This window comes from Nipponia nippon, unplaced genomic scaffold, assembly GCF_047370975.1.
Source record: "Nipponia nippon isolate SJK-2023a ecotype South Korea unplaced genomic scaffold, ASM4737097v1 scaffold_4, whole genome shotgun sequence".
In the NCBI taxonomy this organism is placed as follows: Eukaryota; Metazoa; Chordata; class Aves; order Pelecaniformes; family Threskiornithidae; genus Nipponia; species Nipponia nippon.
In genome coordinates, this window is record NW_028262358.1 from 169,953 (window position 1) to 187,858 (window position 17,906).

General features: G+C 46.6%; 1 protein-coding gene across 11 annotated transcripts in view; it reads right to left on the reverse strand.

Annotated features, from left to right (window-relative positions):
* The window catches only part of SLC24A3 (solute carrier family 24 member 3), a 197,734-nt gene that overhangs the window by 28,361 nt on the left and 151,467 nt on the right, over positions 1–17,906 (reverse strand). For 9 of the 11 annotated variants that reach the window (XR_015708928.1, XR_015708927.1, XR_015708926.1 and 6 more), the window contains 5 exons: positions 15,313–15,473; positions 14,451–14,727; positions 12,687–12,853; positions 10,804–10,918; positions 9,811–9,923 (listed from right to left, as the gene is read on the reverse strand). Coding sequence is in view for 8 of the 11 variants with exons in the window: in XM_087777228.1 (XP_087633354.1) it covers positions 9,811–9,923; positions 10,804–10,918; positions 12,687–12,853; positions 14,451–14,727; positions 15,313–15,473 (833 nt within the window). In the remaining 3 variants the exon portion in view is untranslated. Of the gene's footprint in view, positions 1–435; positions 3,453–8,664; positions 9,300–9,810; positions 9,924–10,803; positions 10,919–12,686; positions 12,854–14,450; positions 14,728–15,312; positions 15,474–17,906 lie in introns of those variants that run through there. The other 2 variants (XM_087777234.1, XM_087777235.1) reach the window with 2 other exon arrangements.

A 17,906-nucleotide genomic window follows, 5' to 3' on the forward strand; every position in this document is an offset into this window, starting at 1 on the left:
GGCTGCTTTCTTTGGACTATCTGCAAGACTCCTCTTTGGAGGTCATTCAGGGGAACAAAAGTTGCTAATAAGGATTATTCAAAAGGAGAAAGTGTATGCTAATTATTTATGACAGCTTTATGAATGATAACAGTAACCCACATCATGCTGACCCCACATGGGCAAAGCAAACGTGGCAACCCCTTCAGCAGCACGAGCACCGATTTTCCCTTGCAGTGGTATTGCATTACAATATTTGAGTTTCACTCCAGGTTAACACTTCTCACCTCGGGCTTCACTAGCAATGCTCCTGGTCTGGGATCTAGCCCAGCCCCCACTGTTGAGCAAAGCAATTAGCTATTAATCAACCTAAATAACAAGAACTTTCCTTTACGAGGCTTCGCTATTCCCATAGAAAGAAAGCATTTCCTGGGAAGGGTGACGGGGTGTTTTCTAATGCAGTTTTCACTTTCCAGTGCTTTTTGCTCCGCAAAAAATCGGACCATTTGTTAAGGTCGTCGCCTAATACCTCACTCTGCCATGGGACAGCAGCATTAAAACCCTTCCATGTACGCAGCAGAGGTTGGTTTCCCTGGGTGAGCAAATGCTAGCTGTGGAATGCACTTTGTCAGGAAGCTCATTTGGCTGAACTGGATACATATCACAGCTGGACTTACTGGAAGAAAAAGTGCAATTCTTTGGGTAAAAAAGCCTTGTCGGTGAGCTCAAAGCACTATAAAAGCTGTGCAGAATTCCAGACGTTGCCACTGGGGCTCAGGAGGTGATGCATGCATGACATCTCCCTGCCATGCCATGGAGCAGGCAGGAAAGGGACAGAGAGGACAAAGACGACAGGTGAGAAGGGCTATAAAACAATGAGAAGCGGATGAAAAACAACAGAAAGACAGCTGGAACAAAGTGACATTGATGTAAGCCTGTCCCCAAAGCAGATTTGCCGTGGGACAGCTAGGAGACGGGTGCTGGCTGTAATTCCAGATGCACTGGACTTGCAGTATACATGCTGTGGAGTTACTCTATGTGCACACAAACAGTCCAATTAATTTGGCTTGCTGCTTATGCAGAGAGCAGCTCTGCGCGGTGTGTGCAGGGAGCCCAGCTGCGTACGACGCATTGCTCTTCTGGCACATGCAGTAAGTCTGACCTCACGGACTTTTGCACATGTGGAGAATGGCATACGTTCAAGCACCGTGCCCAGGCTGTCTGGGTTATTTAAGACAGCCCTGGAGCAAACTGATTTACACCAGTAAGAAATCTCCCTCATTGTAGATATAATTCCTGTTTAAGCCTGTTGCCCAGATACCTCTTACTGCAAAGGTTCCTTGGACTAATACAGCGCTTTGAGATTCTTGCAGACTTTATAGCTCACATTGAGAAGAGAATGAAAGCTGTCTGGGTTTGTTCAGGTCCAAAATGCAATGGTAGTCTGGTCTTTGAGGAATGCTCTTTGCTAAATATTCTCACTCCAACAAAGAAGGGTCTCCCTGGAGCTAGATGAAATTCACTGCCAAGCATTTGGGGGGGGGGGGGGGAGGGCTGCAGCCTAAGGATTTGGAGAGATGTTCTCCAGTAAACCTTGCACTGGTGGTATAAGGGGTTTCCAGTGTCAGATCGGCCAGCAGCGACTTCCCCGACACAGAAGTCACATTAGAGCACTCCCCATTTACCACAGCTGAGGGAGGCAGGCTTGAGCAAATAGCCCACATTGTTTGGGGTATAAGCACTTATTCCCTTCTATCAAATCTGCTCCTGGGCACTGAGGTATTTAATTCTTGCATTAAGAGTAACCAGAGGACTGCTGCCGAAGCTCTTGGCTAGACTATGCCTAGCTCTGGAAATGGTCCTCTGAAAATATCATGGAAACCCCCATATATTAAGGAAAACGGGAACATTTCATTCTAGCAAACACTGCTATTCCTTATCTATCACCAACAAAGAGAACACATGGTTTCAAAGGAGACAGGTTCGGATTTGCTCGAAGTCTGCTGCAACTCTGCACAGTACTGCACTAACTGGCACACAGGAGGGGTTGCTCATCAGAACAAAAAGGCAGGTATAACTGCTTCCTACTGTTTTATCCTACCTGCTAATGCTAAAGGTTTTCCTACAACCCCCTCCTATTTGGCCCAGGTCTACATTACAGCTATTCTGCCCACAGCAATGGCTAGAATCACAACAGCCACACAAGTAGGCATGCTGCTTTTTTTAACCTTCTCTCCAGCTCCGGTAGCCTTTCAACATTTTCTAATCCAATGCCCACCTATCTATCTCAAAAAGTAATCATACAGAACCATGAATAGTTTTATACAGTGCTGCTCAGTGGTTCTGAGATAGTTAAATCTGAACTAGGCTGAATAGCCACTGTTCACTTATTTCTCGTTTCGCTCATTTTAGTTCTCCACCTGCCTGAAGGATCCTTTCTTCTTCTGCATTTGATTTTGGACTACCTGCTGCTGTTTCACAAATTTCCCCTAAGTCTACAGCTCTGGAAATACAGTTTTAACTGACGAACTACTCCCACTTCGCTGATTATCACTGTAGCTTGCCCTATTTCTTATTGTGACTTCTAACTGTGAGCATAGGAGCTCAGAAGATTCTGAAATTTGGTACAAAAGCTTAAGAAAAATGTGTCCTTGATCTGTTGAATTAGGGTAGAAATCAGTCAAGCAGCCTTCTCATGAGACAAGTGGTGTTTCCTGCAAGAGACAGTGGAACAGGCTTTCTCAGGGTATGTGACAATGTGCAAGTTCAGGGAAAACAAAACTAGCAAAACATTAAAAACTCACAGTAAGGGAGGACATAATTTCAGGTTTGAGCAAAGAGCAGAAAAAGGGCCTCAGCTGGAGTCTTCTTAATTATAGAAGGAAAAGCTCAGTTCTCTGTTCGTTTAAGAATAGGAAATGCTTCTTTCCCAGGAGAGAACTGTCTGCAGACGAAGCACTCGCTCATACTGCAAGGAGGAAAAATCAACATTCCCAAACTCTCCTTTGAGGTTTGGCTTGTATCTAGTGGCTAAAGCAAGCCAGAAGAACGCTCCGTTTTGACTGATCACAGATGAAAGTCTTCCAAGTTCAAAATCTACTCTGTCTCAATTTGAATGGAGGCTATCTCGCTGCTCCTTGTGTAGCAAATACAAAGATGCTGCCACCAGCTCCAGCTATTCCCATGCAGCTCCTGCAGGCAACAAGTAACCGAGGCTGAAGCTAAACAGCAGAGGAAAAACAACTGAAACAAAGTAAGTGATTCCATTCTTCAGTTCTTTTCTAGCCGTTACTGAAGGGAAAAACAAGGAGCTATTGCCAAAACCCAAACTGGTTTTGCTCCAGGGTCCAAATATGAGAGGAATTACCTCATTCAGGAATATTAGGAGGACTCTGTTATGTTTCCGGTCCCTTGTCTGAAAAAGCTGCAGGTCCTCTGTCTGTTTGGGGATCCTTTTCCTGAAGAGTCCCTGCCTAGCAGTGGAAATTCAGTGTAAATCCTTCTTTCCGCAGGTCGTGCCATGAGACAGAAGTCTCAACAAACTAGATTTTCAGACACGTGCTGCATTCCTGCATGTTTCAATGGCATTTCCTTCTTGGACCTTTTTTGAGACTCCTAAGAAAACATCCTTGGTTTGCTCTGTATCACACAATTCACTCTGAAGAGGGTACACACCCTGGAGTGCTGCACATAGACACTCAAGGTATTAAGCAAGAAATGCAGGGTTTATGGTTGGAGAGAATTCCTGTATTGTCAGGAGCTTTGGAAGGGATCAGACACTTTTGCTCTATTACAGTATAATCATCCCAGTCTCCCTGTCATGAAACCAGGGAATAAACGCACTCAATACATGCAAACTATTCCAGGAAGCTGGAGGGACTAGTCAGTAGCTTCAGGGTGCACCTGCTGCTATGCCCATCCATAGGTTTTTGGGATAAGCCACTAAATTAATCTATTAATACCTGCCAAGCTGCATATTGCTGCTGCAGTGATACCAGCACCTCACGTTGCAGATGCTAATGCGACAGCTGGAAGGAGTCTGGCACCCCAGAGCAGGAGGAGAAATAACATCCACAGAAGTGAAGGGTGATGCTGTGGGAAGCGGGGACCCCTGCAGACACTCAGAGTCACCACCCTGTCGCTATCCTAGACCTTAACGTTTGCTCCGGTGACTGATGGATCCATTGAACCTACCCTCCTATTTAAAGTGGTCTGTATGTGGATACCTGGGCCAGAATGGGGCAGGGAACAGATACACAGATGTTGGCTGTGAGGAGAGGAAGGCCAGCTTTGTTCTTATAAGAGTCATCATAGTTCCTTGGAATTATAACAGTGAATAGCAAGCCGGTCAGCGAGTAGCAAATCAGCGACGCCTGCCGTCTCGATTTGCGTTTCTCGAGTGCCCGCTTCCCTCTGGATTCTCTGATGTCTAACGAGGCTCACACTGGGGTTAGTCCTTCTCCCTCTAGCTGCCTGTTTGCATGAAAGGAATGTAATGTCTCTCAGACTTCTAACTTACTGTCAAATTTTACTGAAACTGGCTGCAAGTTATCAAGCAGAGGATTGATGGACAGACATATGATTATACTCCCAAATGCCGATGTGAACAAATGAACCTGGCTGTTTATCCTTAGGCTAAAATTCCTGTTCTCTAAAATACTCCTGGCCGGTGCCTGGTTTACAGCTTCACATCCAAAAAAAGATTCCGGAGGGAAGCAATTGGATGGAAGAAGACACGGAGCAAATGTCCTTCCACTCTGGATTGGCCAGGGCCACTGGGGAAGGATGCTTACAGGATTACAGACTCAGCAACGTGTCCAGGACTCAGAGCTGGAAGAGATGAGAAAGTGAACTCTTTCAAAGGTCTCTCTAGGTCCAGAGGGATGCTGCTTTTCCTCCGAAAGTCCTGATGGCATGCTAGATTAGCTATGGCTGATAACAGAAGGCCAGAGCTGCAGCAGGAGGGTGGCCAAGTGACCTCTGAGTAGTGGAGCTAGAAGCTCCAGTGGGAAGCACAGAGGAAGGCAGAGTTAGTGCCTGGACATTAATGGGCGTCCAGAAACAACAAGCACTCTTAAAATAATAAACATATAGTTGGGTCAGAGACTAGACATTGTAGAAACAGAAGGGATCCAATGTGGAAGCTGTTTGATATTGACTAGATCTGCCTTTTTACAGGAAAAGCGCCAGTGGCCTGGCCCAAACCAAGGACTGCGGGACTGACAACTGAGTAGAAGGCAAGGGGTGAAAGCAGAGGAGGACCTTTTCTTCTCTGCACCAACACTAACATTTTCCTGGAGAAGCATGAGATGGAGCATTCTCTGGGTTGGGTTTGGACTGACTCCAGTCAGCACTGGAAGGAAGAGAATAAAAATCCAATATTGCACGTTGATGATCACACTGAGACAGACCTGGTTCGTGGTAACTGATACACACAGGCCAGGCAGGGTGAATGATATCGGAGACCGGTGCCCTGGAGCACACGGTGGTTTTGCAAGGCGCTGCCTGGTGTGCCAGCTTCCTACATCACATCACGCGGGGGCAACCCCCCTGTTCAGGCCGGGGCTGTGGCTGCCCTGCAGTCTCCACTTGCGCTGTACCCACATCCTACAGGAAAACGTTTCATCTGAAGTAGGAAAAGAGAAGGGGAACTTCCTTCTCTAGAACAGGTGACAGATGTTTCCAAGATGCAGCCTGAGAAGCAAAAGATGGTTTTCCATGCCTTTCTTGTAGCAAGAAAGAAAGAATAAAATAGATAGTAAGCGGAAACATCCATCGACAACGGGCCTGGGAAAGGGGCAATCAGAAGTGAGAGAGGTGTTTAATCAAAATGATTGCAATTTAGCAACCCAGCACCAGGATGTGTCTCAAGAGATTCACCATCTATTTCCAGTTCTGCCACTAGCCTGCTGTGTGACCTCCAGCAAGCCCATTAGTGTCTCTTTGACAGGTCTCCTCTTGCTCTTTTCCTGTCTTACCTATTAGGTCACAAGCTCTATTTTTCCCCCTCAGGCACTGTCTCATGGAGTGAACTTGTTTAAACAAGAAGTCCTGATTCTGCATGGGGCTGCTTGTGGTTGCTGCCAGGCGTATGACAAAACTAGGCAGTAACCAGGACCTTGCGGGACAATGCTTTCAATATATCGATGTCTCACAACCAGCCACAAGCTTGCAGGCTGCATCTCATGCAAAGTTCTCTGCCCACCTCAAACCAAATGCACCATCTGTAAAATGGGCTCTGAAACACCCACCTGCCCTTAGTTTAAGGAAGGCTCAAACACAAGCTCATCCTACAAAGGGTGCTACAGCAGCTGAAAGTGCCATTAGCAGTGAGACCGCTCTTCACATTCAGAATGAAACCCCATAAATCTCCGCCTGGTTGGGAGCAGCTGCTTGGCTGGTTAGTGCGTGAAGCCGCTTTACCGCATGTGGCTGAGAGAGTTCAGAACGCGCATAATCACAGGGCCCCACGCTGCCACACGCATGGGCGCACTGCAGCTCGGAGGCAGACAAAGGGAAAGAACCAGGGAGCAGATCCTCTTCTCTATGTCTGCACAGTAACATGCCAGAACTCCTTACACCAGCATTAACAGGGAACAAAATTTGGCCACAGGAGATTCTGAGTCAGGCAGCCTGGAACAAGAGATACATAGGGATTTTACAGAGTACGATATTAGAGGAATACCATACTCTGGAGAAAGCTCTGAGCGTTTAAACTTCCAGAAAAATAAGGCTGGAGGGGCCTTCTAGGAGGCTCTTCTGCATTAAAGCTTAACTTTCAAATCACACAGTCTACATTTTTTGGCTTCCACAAAAACTATTACTGCCTTAACAGCTTCTTTATTAAAATGCCTTTACTCTCTACTTTCAGCAGAAGCTTAACTTTGCCACAGTCCTCTTATATTAAACATTCTGGGGACGCAATCATGGTTTTGGATGGCTATGCAAAAGTAACCATGATCAAGTAAGCTCTTTTTTTTTTTTTTTTTTTTTTTTGTCTTTTACAAATCTCTCCTTCCCTCTGTACATAAGACAGGGGCATCACGATGGCTTTGAGGAGTTGCTCTTTCGGAGGAGATGCTACAAAGACAAATTTGGATCCTGCCGAATACCAAAGGAGCAGTACTAAATTGTGACTCTTGGCTCAGAATTGCCTACTGCTTCTGACTCACAGTCACATTTAGCGGACAAGCAGGTTGGCCTGGGCCTGTGAGCCCCCACCCAGCGAGCAGGCCTTGCTTGTGCGAGCAGCCCGAGGCTCAGCCCTACGGACCTCGGGGAGCAGGAGCTCCTCGTCTTCTGCCCCTGCTGACCCCAGCGCAGGCACATCAGCAGGGCTCCCTGAATAACAAACAGCACGTTGCAGCTCTTAATGCCGGCACAAGGCTACACTTGACCCAGCTAACTCTAGCCTCTTCTGGCAACTTAGTAATACTTAAATAATTAATTACTAATAACGGGGGGGATGGGTGGTGGCTTGTTTTGTTTTGACGTCCAGTTATCCAAGGATGTGGAGAGAAATCCAGGAACTGCAAGTGAAAACTCAGGAAACTCTCTTTGCTAATTGTGGGGCTGTTTCCAAGACTGTCTTTTCTACCCATGTGATCACACTGTACCATGAACATTTTGGGTGTGCAAAACAGTAGTGACATTGTTATGCCTCCATGAAAGCTGGCTGCTTCTGTTCAGCCACTTGTTTTCATCCTTTTCCGCAAAAATACAGATAAGCTACAGATAAGCTGTTCCTTAAAGAAAGGGATTTTATTCCTACAGCATTGCTTCCTTTTGTCACTCCTATATTCAAGAAGAGGGAAGATCCAAGGAGCTACAGGCTAGTCAGCCTGACCTCGATCCCTGGGAAGGTGATGGAGCAAATAATCCTGGGAACCACTTCTAGACATATGAAGGACAAGAAAGTGATTGCGAGTAGACATATAGATCTCTGAAGGGGAAATCATGTTTACCCAGCCTGATAGCCTTCTATGATAAGGTGGACTTGCTGGATGAGGGGAGAGCAACAGATGTTGTTTATGTTGACTTTAGGAAGGCTTTGGACACTGTCTCTCAAACATCCTCAGAGACAAACAGAGGAAGAACGGACTAAATAAGCGGACAGTGGAGTGGACTGATAACTGGCTGAATCGCTGCCCTCAAAGTCCACGGAGGCCAGTCATTAGTGGCTTACCCCCCAGGGGTCAATACTGCTCAACGTCTTTATTGATGAACTGGATGATGGGGCAGAGGGCACCCTCAGCAAGCTTGCAGCTGATACAAAACTGGGAGGGGTGGCTGACCCACCAGAGGGTTGTGCTGCCATCCAGAGGGACCTGGACAGGCTGGAGAAATCCGCAGGCAGGAAACTCATGAACGTCAACAAAGGGAAATGAAAAGTCCTGCACCTGGGAAGGAATAACCCCATGCATCAGTAGATGCTGGGGCTGACCAGCTGGAACGCAGTTTGGCAGAGAAAGACCTGTTGATCCTGGTGGACACCAGGCTGAAGTCCGCAATGCACCCTTGTGGCATGGAGCACCAACAGCATCCTGGGCTGCATTAGGAGAAGCGTTGCCAGCAGGTAGAGGGAGAAGATCCTTCTCTGCTCAGCACTGGTGAGACACATCTGGAGTGCTTGGTCCAGTTCTGGGCTCCCCAGTACAAGGAAGATATAGACTTACCGGAGCGAGTCCAGTGAAGGCCCACAAGGATGATTTAAGGGACTGCAGCATCTGACATATAAAGAGAGGCTGAAAGAGCTGGGACTGTTCAGCCTGGAGAAGAGAAGATTCAGGGGGATCTTATCGATGTGTATATAGCTGATGGGAGAGGATAGAGAAGGTGCAGCCAGACTCTTCTGAGCGGTATCCATTGAAAGGACATGAGGTAACACACAATTTTAAATACAGAAATTCCATTTAAACATAAGAACCTTTTTTTACTGTGAGAGTAAACACTGGAACAGGCTGCCAAGAGCGGCTGTGCAGTCTCCATCCTTGGACGTATTCAAGACCCAGCTGGACATGGTCCAAAGCATCCAGCTCTCGCTGACACTGCTTTGAGCAGAGGGTTGGGGACTAGATGACCTCCAGAGCTACTTGCCAACCTCAGCAATTCTGTGATCCTCCAGTCTTTTTAACTTTGCATTCACTCAGTGACTGTAATCAAGAATCTTTCCTCTGCCCTACACTGCTCTCTGAGTGTTGTCCAGCTAACAGTCATCGCAACAGCGACTTTCCCCTGGGACTTCATGGCATCTCCTGCTCTTCCTTCTCAGAAGGGAGCTTGCAACAACTCTGGGGGCAGGAGGGTGGCTCTTTCATCATCTGGGAAGTAAAGGACGGTTTTGTTGGTGTTGGGTAGGTTTTCTCAAATAGGAAAGCTCTGCAGTATTTCCTGATGATGGTCACATTCTGAAATATCCAGTTATTTAACAGCTTCCTTCATCTTAGTAATGCTTTAACTTTTCTTACCAAAAGCCGTACAGGTCTGCTCCCAACTTTACTTTCCACCTATGTGTTTATCCCCCCCGTCTTATTAAAAACAGGATCATTCTCCTTATTAGGAATATATTCAAGCGTGTGAAAATACAGTATACTCTAGTGAGTTAGCTTATTTCAGCACAGACTGCTGCCTTTAAGGAAGAAATTAAAGTACTTGTGCTCCAAAAGATGGGGAATGTCCACTGACAGTTGCTACTTCTCCCAAATCTTAACAGAGCAAAGCTATCTGCTTCTTCAAATCCAATCCACAGAATTTTAGAGTTTTTTTTTCTTAAATAGATCAGTTTTATATAAATAAATAAATAAGAATCATGCGAACAAATGTAGGACTTACGTATGATCCATAATTCACTGCTAGAGTCTGCAAAGCCCACGGGAGGCCTAGGCCAATTAAAATATCAAAAACGTTGCTTCCGATAGAGTTGGACACAGCCATATCCCCCATACCTGCAGGAATGGAAACCCTGTACAATCAGACATGTCTCAGAAAAGTATTTTAAACAAAAATACATTAATCTGAGCTAATCACAACAATTTTCGCAGATTAAGGCAAAGAGTTAAGGGAGATTCCCCTTACCCCATCCCTTCCCTTTCCGCTCCCCATCGTACAAGGCCAGCAGGGTTGAAGGGGCTGAATCCACCTTCTAGGATCATCTGAGAACTTCCCCCAGCTAATCCTCTGCTGCTGTGGGGACCCTGGCCACTGGCTGTGCTGGCTGTGACCTGCCGGCACTCTTGTGCCATGGTCAGTGGGGCTTTTGATGCTTCACTGTAACCAGGACACGTGAGTTTCTAAACTGGACTGATTACATTAGGTCTCCTTGTAGTCTAATAAGTAGCCGGTTGTTTCAATGAAGAGCCACTGTTTTTGTTTCCCAAAGCAGTACTGACAACTTTCTTTTTCTCTTCAAACACCTGTTGCTGGAGTCACAAGGAGAGGGGAAAAAAAAAGTCTTCCTTAAAAACAGTAGTATCTTTCCAGTCCTTATGACTGTGGAGAAAAGCTGGAAAGTGACCTGGAAGACCCTTATGCCATGTTCTAAACAATTCTACACCACCGATATTTAAATTAAGAAAAACATTGTGACTTTTGGGGAAGGCCTGAAGTTGACAATAGTTGACAATTTGTTCCACACGGTCATTAAGAACCTGTTAGCTGCTTTCCAATAGCAATATAATTAATTTCCTTTGTTCTTGTTCTAAATTTCAGCCTCAGGAAAAAGGCTCTGTATGTTTTCACATTCAGGACACATGTGTACTACCTGAAGAGGAAGCGGACACAAGGGAACACTTCCATAGCAGTATGACACCTCTGTGACGAACCTACCTTGCCTTGCTACGATAAGGCTTGCCATGCAGTCCGGCACACTGGTTCCAGCTGCCAAGAAAGTGATGCCCATGATCACATCTGGAATTCCCAGTGTGTAGCCAATGATTGTCACCTAAGGAGAGGAAATAAACTGTCAAGCTGTTTAGATTAATTAAAATCAGAGACCAGCTTGGCTCAATTCTGCAAGATACCGTGAGACAGTTTATTGCTCAGTGCAAACTCACACTTTCTTTAAAGAGAAGCAGTGACAGGCTTTTTTGGTATATTCATCACCTGGCAGAGGACAGCACTGACCTGCTATCGACCTTCTTTGGTTAGCTGCTTCACACCTTTCATCCACAATTTTCCTGACACTAACCTGGAAAAGAGACTATATGGTGGCCCACTACCCTGTGTAACGGTTTCCTGATCTTGGCTGAAGTTTGCAGACATTATTATATACAAATAATAGCTAAGCAGACACTAAAACAACCTCATGGTTCATTATACTACGAAAATGTCATATGCAGGGACATATCCCCAAGTGACTGCAAACAATTCCCATTGGCAGAGAGGAGATACCTTTAATTTCCTCTTTCCTTTGCTATGCAGTCTATGATAAATTAGTGCTCTTCAAATTAATGAATATTTTTGAATTTTGGATGCCTTTGTCTAATGATTCCCATTTCCTATTAGCCACATTTAATGGCTCTTCTGAACTCTCTGCAGCATCCTCCAAGAAATGTGAACCACATGTTAGAAGCAGCACAGTGATCCTGTGGGCTCTGGTATTTCAGCTATGGAAAGCTGGGATAGCTTTTTTCTTGAAGAACACCTCATCCTCGCAGATGAAAACACGTAACTTTCTATTTCCTGTTCAGGGTGACATGGGTCATTGAAAACAAAACAAAATAAAACCCCCTCTTCTGTAACTGCTTTGATTAGTTTGCAGGGAAAAGCCTGGCATTCTCATTTTGGCATTTAGTACAAGAACAAATTGCGAAGGCAGTGAGTATTTTTTTGGTGCCTCCCCTCTCCCAGCAGGGAAGCAGTGGCCAGTGCTTTAGGCAGGTATCTCCATGCTCTTCGGGCCCCATGCCGAGAGAGACCATGAATTGTGCACTCCATCGCAAGTGCAGCAGCCCAAAACCAGGCTTCCCCTGTTAGACCCTCTCCTGATGCCAATGCCCCGTCATTGTCTGATTCTGCCCAAGAGTGCAGACTGCCCCAAAAGAAACACAAGTATTACTGTAAGCCTAACGAGGACAACTTACACTTTTCACCTATACATATCATCTAATGAGGCCTGCAGCAAGCTAACAGGCTCAATGATCCAGCCAGTCCACAAAACTTCCCCCCTGTGAACAGGCCAACTATGCTTGGACTTCTTTGTGTTCATTTTTATTTATCCCCTTCTACCCTTAGGATAATGAGGTAGAATTAAGTTCCCATTGACTAGAGTAGCTGTCCTACAATTTGGCTGAATGTTGTACTTTTATTCATGCTGAGTTCAAAGTGTTATCATTCACAACTCTGTCTCTCAAGCTTGCTTGCTCCAAGAAAAGGTAAAAGCTACCGAGGACAGATTCTTACTAGGGTCAGGGCCTCTTTACACTGCCCTGCATGACTAGGAGGTGTTAAATTGGTGCAAGTGTCATTTTTTCCCCACGTTAAAGAATCTGGGTGAAATTCCATCCCTGAGTCAAGTTCAAAGGCCATGGCTACTGGCCCCTAATTTTCTTCTTTCAGTGTGGACAGGTCTAATAGAAGTGGAAGCAGACTCAAGGTTTCTCATTTAAAAAAATCACGCATGTAGAACCTTCTACACATTTCTCTAAGCTGACAAAACCCACTTCTGTTGCCTCTCCCAGGCTGTGGTTTGTGCTTTAGTTGGTACGTACCATCCACACCATCATGTAGGAGAAAGCTGCAATCCAGAGGGTAGAAGAAGCAAAGGTAACCATGAACCATTTTTCCAAGTGCGGTTTGTTACAGTTGGGCACTGTGAAGTACAGAACAAAACTCAATGGCCATGTGAAGAGCCACTTCAAGATTTCTATCTTGCCAGCTGTAAAACAAAAAAGGGAAAAACAATCACAATTCTAGTCTGCTTTAGTCCAGAACGTTATTATTTTGTTAATATTAACAAGCACGATGCCAGGGACACCTCAGCCTAACTGCTATTCAAGCAGATAATGATAAGACATTCCTTGTTCAGAAGATCACGGTGTGATGGCAGAGATGGGAGGGCAGAGAGGGGCACAGGGAAGGAGGATGAAGTGCCTCCCTGAGAGTTCGTTAAGTCATGTGTCAGAGCACACCTGCTACCCTCCCTGGGTCAAGTTTTTACAGGTACCACATAAAAAGCAAGTTCTAGAAAGAGATCTGATCCACCTTCAACCACCTAATGGGAGGGTACAGAACAGATGGAGCCAGGCCCTTCACAGAAAAGCACAAGGAAATTATAAGAGCCAATGGGCTCAGCTTGCAATAAGGGAAATTCAGAACAGATGCTACCATAAGTTGTGCGTTTTCTTTTTTCCTATCATGAGGGTGGTCAAACACTGGAAAAGGTACGCAGAAAGACCGTGGGATGTCCATCCTTATAGATAATCAAAACAACTGGACGCAGCCTTGGGCAACCTGCTCCGAGCAGGGGTTTGAACCAGAAATCTCCAGAAGTCCATGCCAACCTTTCCCATACTATGAATCTAGTGTCATGGTCCACAGGACATCCAAATTACTCTCTTCAGGCTCGGTTTTTTCCTTACTCAAACTACAGCTATGCTGTTTGAGTGAGATCTGAACAGTTCTCAAAAACGTAGCTCACCTGTAAAGGGCAGGACCCGTCCCTACAGTATTCTGGCTTGTCTGCAACACAGCAGATCTTGCCAGCAACACAGCACATCTTGCCAGCTGCGGCAAGTGTGAGTCAAAGGTAGGGCAGGGATACGTAATTGGGTAAGAGGGACTTGGCAAAAAGGAGATCTCCAACCTGCAGGTGCGGTGCTCAGCAACCTGAGGCACCCGTGCTTTTTCACAAGTCACGCAGCTGTTCTGACTTTCTAAGCCCTCCAGAAAGAGTGAGAAGACACTGTGGCTGTGCCTAGTTAGCAGCAGGAAGCAGAGGTGCCCAGGACATTCCTTTGTTGCCGCTCCATATCAGCACCACCACTGCCTTGTCTTCGCTAGCACTACACCTTACCCCAGAGGTAAGAGTGCACCTCATTTCCCAGCAAAGGTAAGGCCTAGACGCAGACACACCTGACCTGCGTTCAGGCACCCTGCCAGCGGCCCCACCATCCTCAGGTTCCTCCACAGTCAGCAGAGAGAGATGAGCCCCTCCAGAGGGTGACGCGGGTTTTGCGGGTAGGAACCACCCTGTGGAGATTGCTGCTTCTCCCCTCTGACTGCAGCAGCAGCACCTGGCCAACGCACGAGCTGCAGCAGCGGTGCGTCCAAGCCCAGGAGCCTGCATCCTGAGAAGTTCCTGCTGCTTCCCAGTTCCTCTCATTTTTTACCTGTGACCAGTAACTACGCTGGGAGGTACAGGCTGATGGGAGCTCTCAGAGACACTTCTACCTCAACACACATCTGTGATGCTTTCCGGCACACCCAAACTGAGTTTTGCTTTCTGGAATAACACAAACCCAGGAGCTTCTTACTGGGTAAGTCAAAAGGTGTGTATGGCCCTTCGTGGTCATCGTCGTCATCATCTTCTTCCTCTTCCTCATCGTTTTCATTGTTCTCATTATCCTCATTCTCGTTCTCCGTCTCGTTCCCAGCCTCAGCCATGTCCTCGTCCCGCCGTGTGCCGTTGACGCCCCGCTCGGCGGAGTTGCTGGGGCCCGTTCCATTCTCAACCACGTGCTTGATTGGTATTTTGATTGCTACTTCTGACTCCCCATTGGTGTAAGTCCGGCTGTTGATCAGCCTTTGTCTCTGTAAATACAGGCACAAATTCTTGCTGAAAGACAGATTTTTTTAAAAATTTGACTTTTTAAAGAGAAAGGCAGGAATAGAGAATGAGAGAAGTGCAGAGTTCTTTCAAAATTTGGCTTTAAAAGCAAAATGGAGGAATTTGGATCAGGTATAACACGATGCTTGCTTGCAGATGACTAGATAAATCTCACAAATACAACTTTTATAAGAGAAGGACCAGTGGCTGTAGAATTGACTGCAGGAGTATTCCAAGACCAAGGCCAGACTAAGTGCAAACTCAGTGGAGTATCATATTATTAAATAAGTGCAAGCGATATTAATATCAGATCAATGCAGGGGGCACCTCTTGTGAGCAACAGCTACAGGTAACATAACCACATAATGACTTGAAACTTTCTCTGCTAAAATCTCCATGGGAACAGATGGGGATGATTTAGTAAAGTCCGTGTCAGAAGGATAAAATCCGGGAAAATGCTATCAGGGATCCAGAAAAAACACAAGAGTTCTATTTTTGACCCAAACACTGCTACAGGAAAAGGCAAATTCAGAAGGAGAAGGGGAGGTGGGGGGAGATAAAAGACATACCTCATTGATTAACATGCGGCTGGCCATGGAGAGACGTGTTTTGGGAGGGAAGTGGCTGGTTATCATGATCCGGAGCCCAGCCTCAGAAAATGAAAGCTGGTGTGGGTATGCAGACAGCAGCTCATCCACCATGATCACCGAGGCTTTACGGTGGAAATTTCCTGCAGCCAAGGAACAAAGAGACATTGAGGTCTCCTTCCAGCAGTCTCTCTCTCTGCCCTACGTGGCTCTCAGAAGAATAAACCTGCGGGTTCCAGAAGTCCTTTGTAAGAACTTCAGCTACCACCATTCAAAACATGCCTCCTCTGTCCTTAATTTCTGTCTTTAAATAAATCGCCAACATGGTATCTCCACTCACGCTCATTACAGAGGATTAAATCTGCTCTGCACAGTTCATCATAGGCCTGTGTTAGGCACATCACTGCTTCCACAGCAGGTATTCCACCAAGGTAGAAATGGTGCTGTGGTAAAGCTGCCTTAATTCCACTGTTACAACCTGCGCTTCTGTGAGGATATTGGCCTCGCCCACCATTAACTGCACACGGGGGTGAGGAAATTGTCACTGCGTTCCTGCGGGGTACCCACGCAAATGAAAAGCAGGTTCCCGCATCCTGGGCTTGCAGCCCATGGCCGGGAAGTGCCATCAAACCTGGCAGCAAGCGCACGTGCCAGTCCGTGGGGTGCGACCCACAGCGCGGGAGCAAAGGAACAAGGAGACAGGGGCAGGTACCTGAACCACGCTCCACTGGGGCACAGTGCCAGTGCCCATTGCCTCTGGGGTGGCACGGTGCCAGCGTCCATCCTTTCTGTGCCTGGGTGCTACCGCGGGCTGTGAATTCTGGGTCAGGACTGGGACTCAGCAGCAGGGAAACCTGAGGTCTTCCCTGACCCATCTCTGCTTTGGTTTATGAAAATCAATGCTGAACGCTGGCAAGTGTTTCACGGCATTACTATTTATTGCCATCACCGTTAGTCTCACAGAAGAGTATCTCCTTGGCCTTAGTGTCACTTTTTTTTCTGACTGAGGTTTCCATGGATTGGGGTAGATAAGTGGGGTCATCTGTATTCAAAAAAAATCAGAAAAGCAAGACTGCTTTTCCTTGTGACTTTTGCATGCCGGCATTTCCTGCATGGCACTTGGGGGAACTGCCCCAAACGCAAAAATCCTTCTGTTTGACTCTTTTTGGTCCTCTGTTCAGAAGAGGCCTCAGAAAACAAACGGTAGTGTCTGAAACCCTCAGGCAACCTGGTGCAATAGGTGCTGTTTGCGACCCCATGCTACTGGCTGGTGTGCGCAGCAGCGCCTGTCTGGGCCTCCGGTGGCCCACTGCCAAGTAAACACAGGAACAATCTGCAAGAAAATGAAGCAATCCTTTTGTCTTCCTTCCTCAGCCAGTTTGAGTAACCGCAAGTGTCCAAAACAAAAAATTACCAGCAGCTGAGCAGTGTCATGCAAAGACGCATTCTGGGGAGATTTAAACCAAATCCCACAATCAGAACTGCCCCATTTGTGCGTAATCCTGAGGCCACCGGGTAAACCTAGATGACTAAGGCCTGAGATAGCTACAGATAGCTGTTCCCATAAAAGCAGCTTCCCCAAACCAGAGTGCACAGCGCTCACAAAAGCCTTCCCTCAGCAACGGGGCAGTAACACGACAGGTGGCCTCTGGCAGGCTCGAAGGGTTTGATGCCAGCAAATGAACCCCTCTACATTTCATGTTTTGTTGCTTACTGTATACAGACTATGTCTTTCCGTCACTGTTTGCAGGAAGAGAGACCTATTTTTCTTAATTTTTTTTTAGTCCAGAGAAACAAAAAGGGCAGCCCATCTGTAGTCAGAGACCAGGACTGCTTTAGACAAGACAGAGCTCCTTCTCAGATTAAACCAGTGACTGGAGGGGGGTGGTGTTATTCCTGAAGATAGGTGCATATAAATCCCAAGCAGCTACGGCACATCCTTGTTGACTGTTGCAAGGATAAAAAAATTATCCTCTGTAAATACTTTTTAGCACATGCTTGCAAATGCACACATGGAGCTACTGCTGCTGAGCTACGGAGTGGGTGAATTTTTTTTAAGCTGAAGAAATACAATCACTTGTATACATGATTGTGACTGAAGTCAAATGGGAGCGGATTTCGGCCAAAGTGAAATCCAGTCAAAGATCGTTTACACAGCGAAGTTGTGCACATTCAGGACAGCACGTGCAGTAAGAGCACACTACCGAGACCAACACGGAGTCCCCACCCTCCCTTCACTGGGGGGAAAGCGTACGCTAGTATAAGTAGGGCCTTTTTCTCTGCTCAGTTTATGCTGCTTTGGAATGGAGTTAAATTTAACTGGAGGTACTAGATGTAAATGGGTATCTTCAGTGCAGAGTAACAGTATCCACAGAAGGACTTCCAATGGCATGGCTGTAACGGTCTAAATAAGTAGCCCCTGGGCAAGTCAGGTTTGAAGATGGAGGAGTGCTTTCAGCCAGGCACTTGCTCAGCAGCAAGAACTACCCAGAGGAGGCCTGAGCTGCCTCCAGCAGCAAAGGATGCGGTGGCCGGGGACACCATGCCGCGCTCCCAGGCACAGGAGCCATGGCCAT